Here is a 13,034-nt window from a genome sequence, read left to right as displayed (position 1 = left end):
CTTCACTCACTTCACTTCCGACGAATAGATGGCAGCGCTGAAAAAATCAGACACAATACTGGATACGCACTCAGACTGTTAGGTACACATTTACACTTCCGGCACAACTTACTAGGCAGTAAATTGCCCGTGCGATAGACCTGAATTGTGCTCGGTTTGAAAAAAAGGAAAAAGGAAGATTCTTTGTGAAAAACTAATATGGAAAGTGTTTTCAGTTTTTTGATGTGACCCATAATTAATGAGTTATAATGCTTTGAAAATTAATGACGCTGCTTCAAAATCCTGCCAAATTCCCCGAACGTACACTAAACATACAACTTTGCATTTTTTAACTGGATAACAATTCGATATAACCCTAAAAAGAAACTCGGAAACCATTTTTTTTCTTTCTGTGTGCGTGCACTTTCACACTTCCAAATTTTTACGCGATCTCGTTATACCCTAAATTAAAAATGTTTTTGCTCTGAGCAACGCCTGTGTTCATTTGATTTGTTTCGTTTAAATGAATTTAGTATCACTAACAACTTCCAGATGAGATTTTTTTTCCACTTCCAATTTAGAAGTTCCGAAGATTTACATGTTGAATCCATGCAGTCCTCTTAACCAACACCTTCAATAGCAGAAAGCCTCCGCGCAAAGCTCGTGACGTCATTGAAGTCATCCATTTCCCCTTTAGTCATTTAATATACTGCAAAACAAATGGGAAAGATTTAGCTTACGTCGCCCTTGGGTGGGGCTGATAGGGCTCTAGCCAAGGGGCATGGTTGCGCTACGGCTTTTGATTGTAATCATGATTGAGCTTGTTGAATGGAATCGATCACAGTTACAAATTGTCACGATCAAGTCTAACAAACACAGTTTACAATTTTTACGGCATCTCATTTATGTTATGAGTGTATATAAAACAATAATCAAAACCATATTTAGAGAACAAAGAGTGGAGAATTCTTCCGTCATAACTGACCGTCACAAAAATTCAAAACGTTACAAGTCAATAAATATTCATCTGATCCTAAAAAACGAAAATTGCCTCTCCATATTAGTTTTCATGAGGAACCACGTGTATGAATATTGGGCGGTCGGGTTACCCTGTATGTAAAACAATATATGGGGCGACCATTTGTGACCCTGAATTTTACAGGCCATTCCCGTAATATTGGCAGTACTAACTTTTTCACAAAATGTTCCGTTTTTTCCCTTATTTTAAACGAAGAGCTCTTATATTTTTGAAATTAATCAGGAATTAAGATTATTTTCATGGCTCTTAATTATATTATGACTCTGTCATAATTAATATATTATTCCCATATAAATATATTCATCCCACATATTTTTCAAATACAGTATTTCAATATTTTTGGTGAACTAAATTTTTACCCACTGTAACTTGCAGTAGCCTTCCATTTGCCATTTTTAGCACTTTTTAGCGATAGTTTGCAACTTAACTAGAATTTCCTCATTTTTTGTCTGTAATTGGCAACTTTACTAGCGTTTGACAATTTTTTTGGTTGTAAACTTTACTTGTTTTTTTTAAACAATTTTTTTGTACTATTATTTTCAATCTTACTTGCATTTGACAATGTTTTGATTATTATTGGCGATATTGTGAATGGATCTTGATTTCTCGTATTTTTGTGAAAGAAATATGGTATTTATCTAAGTATTTATCGTATTGTATGTGTGTGTATATATTGATATTTTTCTACCAGAAGACCTTAGGACCGGATGGAACCCCTTTGGGGAGCTGCATTTTTCCCGCGGACTCGTGGTTGCACTCATGCCGCAAAGGAATGTTTAATCTTTAATGTGTGCTTTAAGAAATACATCAAAATCTTACATAAAAAAGTCACGTAAGACGCAGAATGACAAATGAATTTGATGAAAGGTTTTCGTAATGTTCTTCCAGCTGTCGAATGAGGTGCTAAGATGTAAGCCACTGAATACAGAGGGAACAGAGCTCCGATGCGGCAGATCTCTAGAGTTTGTAGTACTATGTTCTTACGCCGGAATCCCGGTAGTCCATCGTACCATATGGAAGCTAAGAGTTGCTGGACGTTTGGATGCGCGCAGAACTGAAGAAGAAAAAAATAATCAAATAAAAAATTGCAATGAAAATCTCAACGCCAGTTGACTTCGTTTTTTTCTTCACCCGTTCCGAACCATTCCAAAACATGAAAATAGTGACTGTAATTTTGAAATGAAATATCGAGTAGTATGACATTTACAAACCCATCACGCACTTGTGTGATTCATAGAATAACCCTTTCAGAACCAAGAATTCATTTTTTTGGAATTTTCGAAATGTTTTCGCATTTTTGATACTCAAAAACGCATTAAAAGCATAAATGTAAGCAAATATTTGTCTTTTTCAAATTTTAAAATTAAAAAAAAAATTTTGTTTAGAAATAAGTCACATCGTTCGATTTTTTTCAACCGAGATGAAGCAGGGTATATTCATCACATACAACTTTTTCCAAAAATTTTATTACTAAATTTTATGCAATAAATCACACTTTTTCCGGAGGTACTTTCTCATGTGTGGATGTCATCTAAAAAACCCCTGAAAGTTCAATTTTAAATGTTGTCCTCTGATGAAAGCTTATATTCACCATATTTCTAACTCAAAACTTACACAATCCTTTAAGTCAGGACATAAGTTCCTGATTTGCAAATGACAAAATTCTACAGTGAGAAAAAAAGTAACCCACACATTTGTGGCATCAGGGTCTAAAAGAGTTAAATCCAAAACTTATTCTGTGAACATTCCTAAACATACATTTTTAAAATTAAAATTTCCTACATTGTTTCACATTACTTCGATTGACATACATTCGACTACATATTAATAATTTCGTAAACAGTCTAAAAATTCATAAAAATTGAAGAAACTGGCATGTTTGAATGACGTTGGACTGGATTTTAGTTTACACAATCAGACACTCATGCTTTACACATGCATATACAAACTTGCCTTTGTCCTTCACAACGCCTCAGAAAGGCTATTTGTAAGTCGTCAGACAACCTCGTTGGGCTGAAAAACGACGAAATAAATTAAATTTTGTTCTGGTTGATTTATATGAAATACTGAGATGGTTGTTTTAAAGCAACCATTTTGCCATTGACTGTTAAATATCTCCATTAAGTAAAGAAGACGAGATCTCAATACTCGGTACTTCACACCAACTAGCAACGGCAACTTATTTGTACATTAATTGAGCGTTAATTAGTGCTAATACTACATGCCAGAATATTTGCTCTGAGTGTATGTGTAGCTATAACGTATTTATATGTTGTCAGAATTTTGCTTGTGCTACCATCTACATTTTGAATTGAAGATGGTAAATGCTTGAATGTTCATGTTCAAGGTCTGCGAGGAGACCGGCTTGCATGTGCTCCTCCCAAAGTTGTAAAATCTTTTTTTTTTTCTGCTGCACATTTCTCCAATGTGAACTCTACCTACTGTACATAGCATTTTTAATGGTGTGGGTTCTATAAGTATAATTGACTTGATATCGGTACTATTTAATATTCAATGCTCGGTGAACAAAACATATATGTGCATACCCGCGTGCGACTGTCCTATAGCATAAAAATTATTGCATATACGTCAACGCCTGTTTTCTTTTGCAACCAGCAGAAACCTGACGTATCTTCAACGGCAATTTCATTTGCAACAACTCACGATATTATTTTGAAGATTTTGAGAGCATCGAAGTTAGTTAAAATAGTCAGTCTACTCACTTTCTTTTGCTTGTGCTTTATGGCCAATTTCAACCTGCTGAGATGCATGCGATCGCCGTGTTCGAACGCAGGGCCCGTCGGGTCGTAGTTCAAGAGCACTTCTAGTTCGTAGGAACTTCTGGTATGATCCAGGAGAGCAGTCGCGAATTCCTGACATTGCTTGCGCAAATCCTGGAAGATATATTGCAATTTATGCATTAGACATGTGTATTATCAGAAACACAGGGGCAAGAAGAATAGAAAATTTTAAAGTTCTCCTTAGGGCGCAAAGTGAGAAGTGAATTTTCAGTTCAAACCTAAAAAAACAATACACGGCACTTGAAATAATCGACATTCAAGTCTTGAGTACATTTCACAAAATGATCAGACAGAAAAAGAACCTTTGCATCAAAAAAAGATTATCCCATTGATTCTTGGATTGCGTTCAAGTGAAGCAGGATTATACACAAATACCGTATATACCGTTGAAACATTTGCCTCTACTTCGTGCACAGCACAAATTTTATAACTCGAGAAAATGAGTTAAGAAATTTTCTTTGCTGTGTCTGCCTAATTCCCCCTCCTCATTAAGAATTTTTTTTTTTGTTGAGCTGTCGGAAACCCGTTCCCAAAAGTGTGTTTATGAAACGCAGAAATGAAAGAAAACTAGCAACATACTTATCATCATCATATTCTGACCAAATAAAACTTTCGTTTAATGAAACCAAAACGAAATTCCGTTATAAAGGAATTTCAGGTTTTTGCATTGTTCCTATGTAAACTTATTTAAGGGATTAGAGAGAAGATATTTAGGGAATGTTCGTTAAAACGAGATTTTCGCTATAACGGTATTCGTTAAAACGGGATTCGACTGTATGCACACATTGTCCTACTCAAGGGATCGCTTGATCCGTCCACAGTATACAACTTAAATTTTTCCGCGGTGGCAAACACTCATAATATCAAGTACTAAACAAAATATACAAATAAACACAAATATCATAGAGGCTTTTGTGTGACAACACTGTATACTGGTGGCCGAGAAGCACTTTCTTATTGCAGTAAAAGACAAACGTAATTAATTATTAGTTTTTGAAAGCTCTTAATTGAATAATAATGTGATCCTCACGTATTCCCAAGGGATCAGCATGATCCGTCCAGGGGATTTGTTAGTGTTAATAAATATCAATGCCCGAACCGGAATTCGAACCCAGACCTGCACAGTGAGAAGCCAGTTCCCTAACCACTCAACTGCCAGGCAGCATTCATTTTCATATTTTGTTTCATTTGGCAGGTTATTAAAATATAATGGGGCCAAATATATGACTTGCTTTTGGGTTAATGTTTCTTCAGGTTGTATAAAAAATATTGCATGCAAAGATATTGATAACCTCGACGAAGACGTGTGTTTGTTGGGCATTGTCTGATTTCAAACCAAGTAGTTTATTTTATAAATAAACATCAGACTTCGGTATATGTATAGTTTTTCAATATTAAATCTGTAGACTGATTTATAATTATAGGCAGATGGTATAGTTATGAAAGGAAATAATATTTATAGTTTTTTTTCAGGGCACTTATAATATAACATTCAAGTTAACTCATAATCACCTCTCCAAACACATTTATAGTATACTGAATAACTTAATAGAATCAAGCAAAATAAAGTGTATAAATGAAAAAATTGAGGAGATATAATATTTTTCAAGCAATATAAACGAACATTGGTGTGCTTTATATTCTTATTGATTACAGTTACATGACAGTTCCATTTAAAATTTTTGTTTATAGTGACTTCTAAATATTTAATTCAGTTTCCAAAACAATCGAGCAGAAACATCGGTCACCAGAACATCCAAACTCATGACATCGAATTATAAGTGTTTCAATATTTCTATTGTATAATTGAAAATTTATATATTTAGTTTCGTTGAGATTCAAGGTTAACGTATATTATGCCTCAACCAAATGTTAATTTATGTTAAATCTTCTTCAGTATCAGATTTCAGCATGCTGGTTCTGACAAAACAATAGCTGTGACATCGGCATAGTTAATCAAATCACCATGTAGATCCAGATTATTGATCTCATTAACGAAGATTAGAAATGAAATTGGTCCAAGAACAGAACCCTGTGGATCCCACACAAGGATACCATTTTTAATAATCCTATATGTACCCATTGTATCATTTATTTTAACCGCTTGCATTCTATTTGACAAATAACTTTTAAATTAGTGATAAGTGTTGCCTCTTATGAATGATAATCGGATGATCGGCACTATCAAAGGCTTTTTCAAGTCTAAAAATATAGCAAGGATTCTATTGCTGGCATTAATACTTTTTCTGAAAATTTCAAAATTGCCATTTCGGTATTCTTGTTTTCAAGGAAATCGAATTGCTTTCTCGAAAAAAAAATTAAATTTATTTAGAAAATTTATAATTTTGTGCTTCATTATTTTTTCCGAAATTTTCGAAAAAATAGGCGAGATCGAGATCAGACGACACTTCTTGAATTCGTGCACATTACCTGATTATGTGTATCATTCACCTGACAAGAGCACACTTTAAATTATCAATGAAAGCTTCACTGAGAATTGAAGAGTTTATAATGGGGGTTACTAACATTAAATGGTATTTACTGACAGTATTTTACATTTTTGGTGTAATTCCATCATAAGCCACCGCTTATTATTTTCAAATTTATTTATTAAATTCTTTACATTCCTTTCCTCTATCTCAGTAACGAATATAGAATTACTGGTTTGGTACTAAAAGCTCTATTTCATCTATTAATTCAAAATCTTCAGTTATTACAGAATTAATAAAAAATGCATTCATTTCATCAACTAATGTTTTAGAGTCAGTATTGGAGCAACTATTTTATTTATTTTTCGATTTATGATATTATTAGTAACTTTCCACTGTTTCTTGACGTTCTTACCACAGTTTATAAATTTATTACAGTAAAAAGCATCCACTTTCTTTGCAACTTTTAATTTCTTTTTAACTGTTTATTATAGCCTTTGTAATCATTTTCTTTATCACGATATGAATGATTTCGTTTAAAAATTGGCTATGAATTTGAATATTTTAACTTTTTTATGATTAATGCATAAAATCAAAGAATTTTTAAAGAATAAGTGCACATTTCTTACACAACAATAATTAATTACTTTTTACACTTAATTACTTTTTTTTAAAGTTTCTGAAACGAATATTGCTGATAATATTTTCATAACGTCGGGGTTTTTTTTTTCAAGCAGGTAGGATTCAGTCTCTCTCTCTTTCTTTGAGTCAAATGTCAAAGGTTAAATATGAGGTGAACAAAAATTTACCACTTTTGTGACGCTATTTCTAGAAATAATACCAGTAACATATTATTTACTGGCATTTCGTTACTCAGCAGCTGCAACTAACTAGAAATTAGAAATACTTGGGAAAAAAATGTAGAAGCTATTTTCATGTTATGTACATCTGTGAGGACAGCGACGTCGGAGCTGGGAGTGCCGTGAGTGCCCGAGCACCCTCAGTAATTTGTAGCATGGGTCCGAGCAATTCCAGAATCCATTCCAAAATCAAAAATTTCTATTTAAAATCAAAGACGAGCACCCCCATTTTCGAAACACTTCCGTTGCCCCTGTGCGAGGATATTTTTTGCGAATGAATAATGCACTAAGGTATAGAAAATATGCATTTTAAAATTATGTTTGCCTTTTTTTTTTCTTTTTTTTTTTTTGCATGGTGAATTTTTTAACTCATATACGAGTATTTTCTCACTTTTAAATACACATACTTATGTAATTTTTAACTTTTTCATGATTTTTAGTTCATATTTTGGAGATTTTAATGCATATTTTGACATTTTTAGTGCATTTTTGGGTATTTTTAAGTACATATTTGCATATTTTTAGGTCATATTTCTTTTTTATATGTACTATGTAAAAATATATACAAATACAAATACAACGCCACAACAGGCAAAATGCCCAACGAGGTGGCTGTACCATTTAATGTTTAGCATATACTTTTTACTGCATATAATCCGGGCACTACTCATTGCTGTTAACACAGAAGATTCGTATGCTCTATTTCTTTGCCCTTTGTCATTGTCAGTACAGCAAACACCTATAACTACAGCTATACCTCCTACAGTCTATCTGTAGATGGCGTTGGTATAGCCAAGTTAAGAAATGCACCATGACTCAAGAGGTTCTGTTCGACAGGTTATTGGTAGCCACTGATCAACAATTCAATAAAAAAAAATTGCTTGTGCTAGACCAGTGATTCCCAACGTGGGCGTTAACCCCCCCTGGGGGGCGATGGAATGTTCCAGGGGGGCGGTAGAAGCTACGGGTTTAACATAGGATCCTATGGGTTAGATTGCGTTGGGGGGCGATGGGAGAAAAAATTTCTGAAGAAGGGGGCGATGGGACAAAAAAGGTTGGGAAACTATGTGCTAGACAATTGAGAATACTGTACTAAGCACAGCCACCTCCCATACAAGTTTGTATTTATTTTTTTTCCACCCTTTTCCTTTGTTTCAACCCAAACTGAAGAAGACGTATCTTCTATTATTATTCTTGACGAGTCTAAAACAAACTACATTATTTAATTGATCATTTTAACTGATTTACTATAAACCAGATCCTTAATTAGTGAAAATAATTAGAGAATCCGTTTCTACACAACTATCGCAAATTCCCAAAATGACTTAATTGAATGGCGATAACTTTTCACAATTACGAAAATGGAATTAACACAAGCGTACGGTGATTGTGCTCGAGACTGCATCCACTCCATCATTCGAGGGTCTCGATACCATCGTTGCATTAAGTTTCGGGGAGAGATGTATTATTATTATTACTATTATCACCATTACCGTCATTACCAAAGCTCCCGTTTTTAATTAACATGGCAATGTGTCTCCAGAGGAAAGTTTTTGGTGATTATTATTGTTATTCATTGATCCCCGTCATTAATTCTCCTCTCCAATCTACGAATACTCCTGTTTTAACGATGAGTACGACACGATTAATGTACACTTATATTAATCACTGTTTACTTCTTATCTTCATTAATTAGTGGAACAGTTAGGTGATTCATTAACATTTTTTCTGTTGTTAATTACTCTTTTTTTATTCTTCCAATTATGAATCAGTCTCGAATGACTAACAGGAATTAAAATTGAAACACATTTCAAAATCCATGGATCATAAATTTGAAGCACGAGTATATAAGTGATATCTAATAAACTTTTTTTTATGGATTTCGATCAATAAACGAGCTATAATGCGATTTCCCTTCCGTGTTCGGGAAAAGTCACAAATAAAGATATGAATATTAGTGACGTATGATTTCGGATCGGGTAATTTAATTTTAAAACTAAAAACACAACAACCTCTAACGCAGGGGGGTAATACGTCGTAAAATGATTCCTTTTTATTGTTTTCTTAATTATTATTTTTTTCATTGATTCTTTTTTATTTCTTTCATCGACTTTTAAACTATTTGTTTTAAAAATGATTTCTTTATGCATTATTCTGGAATCATTTTTCTAGAATAGTTTCAGAATATGTATATTAGAAGTTTTATCAATTATGAATTGATTTCAGAAATTTTGGAATTATTTATTTCAAAAAAATTCAGATTCCCCCCTCCCATCCCGTTAAGATGTTTTTAAACATTTCTGCAATAATAATTTCCGCTATTAGGTATACTTTTTTTTATGCCGACTTCTGAGTTCTGAAAAGAAAATTAAAAATAATGCGCTCAAAAAATTTGTTTGAGCTTCGAAACCCCCCCCCCCTCCTCCTCCTCCAACTTGTCAAGACAGCCCTGGTAATGTATCAAATATACAGCGTCACTTCCTTTAGCGTTAAGTTTGAGTCTTGAGATCCCCCCCCCCCCATCTTGCCAAGACAGCCCTGGTAATGTATCAAATACACAGCGTTACTTCCCCCCCCCCCACTCCAACTTGTCAAGACAGTCCTGGTAATGTATCAAATATACAGCGTTACTTTCTCGGGCGTTACATTTGGGCCTCGGGACCTCTCCCCCCCCCCCCACTTCCCCAGAGTTCTGGTACTATATCAAATACAAAGCGTTACTGATGAATCACGAAATCATTTCATATTTCTATGCCACTCTTTCAATTTATACGATTTCAGTATAACTCTCAGTGGTCCACGGACTTAAATTATTTTTCTAATTTAATTTTACCGGTGATCTTTCAATTTTTTAGCCGTTTCGAAAAATTTTCGGGGGCTATTTTTTCTAAAAATACCAATGGCAAGAAGCTTTGAATGCTAGACGTGGCTTCATGGGACCCTGCGTTGAAGACCGCGAGATTAAATATTGCCGTTTTTTTAACACACGGGGGGTTCATATACAAATACTCTTTTTTTTTTTAAATTTTGGTTTCGCCTTTTGTTTTCGAAACACCATGTTTTCGTTTACATCAAAATTATTATTATATGGTACGTTGTTTCATTGGTAGAACAGACAGACAGACTGAAATAGTTATTATAACTACTGTATAGTTTAATAAATATTAGAAGACTTGCATGTGTGTATACGGTGAATGTGATAAATTGGTTATTATTATGCGTTTTTAAAACACCATGTTTTCGTTTACATTAAAATTATAATTATATGGCACGCTGTTTCACTGGTAGAACAGACAGACTGAAATAGTTATTGTAACTACTGTATATATATTTTAATAAATATTAGAAGGAATGTATGTGTGTATACGGTAAATGTGATAAATTGGTTATTATACATACTTGCCAATCGTCTTGGTAAGTTCCATAAATTTATCACATTTACCGGTGAGTATGCATAATTCCCACACAAAAGTCGTTGGTAAATTTTATAAATACCTGAAAACATTATCACTTTTACCGGTGATTATGCATAATAATCAAGTTTCGTTGTTAAATTTGATGAATATAAAAAAAAAATCCAAATGAGTCTAGCACACCTGGTGTGCTGTCTTCCGGAGCTGTGACAAGATGAGAGGACAACCTCGCAGCTCAGGAATGAAATGTTGAAGCAAATCAGCAAGTAGAAAATGTCAAGCACAAAAAGAAACAAAAAAACCAATGAAGCATTTGACTGTGATGACGAGCATGACGATGAAAACTGTGAGTGCATTTACTGTTTAAGATTACACAAAAATTCAAAACCTGCCGAACAGTGGGTACAATGGACCCAATATAAGAAGCGGGCACATGAGGATTGTATTACCACAGGGAATTCAAAATTTTTTGTTTGTATAAATTGTGAAAGCGAATTCGAAACAGATAAGGATTCACCATAATTAATGTTTGTAATCGTCATTAGCGTGCGCAAAGGTGGGGGGGGGGGGGGTGTTTAGGGTTCTATACCCCCTTCCCAAACCGAGATTATAGTGTTATTTTGCAGGAAAAACCGTAAAGCCCCCCCCCCCTCCCTGAGAAGAAAAAAAATTGACCCCCCCCCCCCAGAGAATTCTGCGTACGCTTATGGTAATCTTACTACGTACTTTTGAGTTTCTTTGGGATTAATTTGTTGTATTTTATTCACAGTAAGCCTCATATTTCATCATTTTCAGTGGTGTGTAAATGTACCCCAGGTTTTGTGTAATCTTGCCCCGGTCACGGCGCAAATTTACACAGGTGACATCATAGTAAAGAAAATAATTTAATTAAAAAATTGAATATTTTAAGACAAATAAAATTATGCCCAATGTATCTTAAGGCCTAACTAATTAATTAGTAATAAAAATGAGAAAATTTGTGTAATGGCTAAAAGAAGAAAAACAGTAGTTTAAAAAGTGTGTAAACCTTCCACGGTCTACCCTACTATTTATCATATTTACCAACGACGCGACACTTGGTATTATGCATAATCACCAGTAAAAATTATAATTTTTTAGTACTTATTAAATTTAACAACGACGCTTGCGTACTATGCATAATCACCGAAATTTATCAAACTTACCAAAATGCTCGACGATTATTCATAATAATCAGTTATTATGTAGGTTAATTATTGTTAGCTGGATTTATTACATTTACTGTAACATATATATATATATATTTTTTATTTTGTTTTACCTGGTATTCACACTTGAATTCGTGTTCCAGGAAGCTCAGTCGCCGTAACTCAAATCCCAGTTCGAACGCTGTCAGGATGGGATCCTTGGAAGACAGTGCGATGAGTGAAGGCGAAGCCAAAGCCCTGTAAGAGTTTATCCTGGATCTCGAATGCCTGAGAGAATCCTCTGAACTTGATTTGACACAATCGCAACATGCACATCTGATATCGTGCGGGGCTGGGAGGGTCGCACCTCGGTCCAAGAGGATCTTTATGATCTCGTAATTATCACGGTGAGCTGCAAGTATGAGAGGAGTCACGTCTGGAGTAAATGTGGCCGTATCTCGGTCGATGGCTTCCCAGCTCTGCGAGAAGACATTTGAGAATATGTATTATTATTATCAATTCCCCCATCCATATGTTAATATAAGGGGTGAAATAATAAACAAAAAGTTTATAAAATGAGAATAAATATGAAATGAATTGAATTATGGCTCTTGGCATTACGTGCGGCTCTCCGGGGGTATGTGTGGCCTCCTCGTGTTCTAACAACACTTCGACGGCTTCCACGTATTCTTCGCTTATGGCGTGAAGCAGAGCATCTTTTGTCTCGACCCTGTTTTCGATGAGCAACTCCACCATCTCCAAGTTCTCGTTGTCTATGGCCATGAGAAGGGCTGATCTTCCCAAAGGATCCACGCAGTTTATGTTCAAGCATGTCTGGTGCCTATTCTGCAGCGTTCTAAAAACAGATCAAACAAACATGTATGATTTAGTTCCGGTTTTAATCATTTAAATTCCAGATTCAAAATATACAGTGTTTTTGATCATTCATGTTTATCCCAAAGTTGAAGCCTAGTAGCAAAAGCCGTCAATTTTTCTTGGTTGTTACATGTAATAATATATCATAAGTACTCACTCACTCATCTCACTACACGTACACGCACATTCCCGCATGTACCGATTCGTTGGGGGTTCCGCGGGGGGGGGGGGTGGGCGGGGTGCATGTATGTGTGGTGTAGCAGTAGTAGGTAGGGCCTCCAAAAAATGGCGGGGATCCATGATGTTCTTAAGTCAGCCACCTCGTTGGGCAATTTGCCTGTTGTGGCGTTGTATTTGTATTTGTAATAAATAAAAGAATTGTATTTTTTGTTAATTCGAAGGTGTTTTTATTCCTGTAAAGGGAATTAAAAGTAAAGTAAGTAAACTTAATAACTTTATTTTGGACAAAAT

At 34.7% G+C, this 13,034-nt stretch overlaps 1 protein-coding gene across 1 annotated transcript in view; it reads right to left on the bottom strand.

Annotated features, from left to right (window-relative positions):
* Positions 1–13,034, bottom strand: part of LOC149078941 (transient receptor potential-gamma protein-like) — a 140,741-nt gene that overhangs the window by 49,992 nt on the left and 77,715 nt on the right. The window contains exons 3-6 of the mRNA XM_089240470.1: positions 12,309–12,543; positions 11,822–12,166; positions 3,742–3,912; positions 1,838–2,072 (exon numbers count right to left, since the gene is read on the bottom strand). Coding sequence (XP_089096596.1) covers positions 1,838–2,072; positions 3,742–3,912; positions 11,822–12,166; positions 12,309–12,543 — 986 coding nt within the window. The remainder of the gene's footprint in view (positions 1–1,837; positions 2,073–3,741; positions 3,913–11,821; positions 12,167–12,308; positions 12,544–13,034) is intronic.

Source organism: Pholcus phalangioides, unplaced genomic scaffold, assembly GCF_987345545.1.
Source record: "Pholcus phalangioides strain wild (caught in Gottingen) unplaced genomic scaffold, Ppha-v1.0 ptg000013l_1, whole genome shotgun sequence".
In the NCBI taxonomy this organism is placed as follows: domain Eukaryota; kingdom Metazoa; phylum Arthropoda; class Arachnida; order Araneae; family Pholcidae; genus Pholcus; species Pholcus phalangioides.
This window is presented reverse-complemented; position numbering and strand designations above follow the sequence as displayed.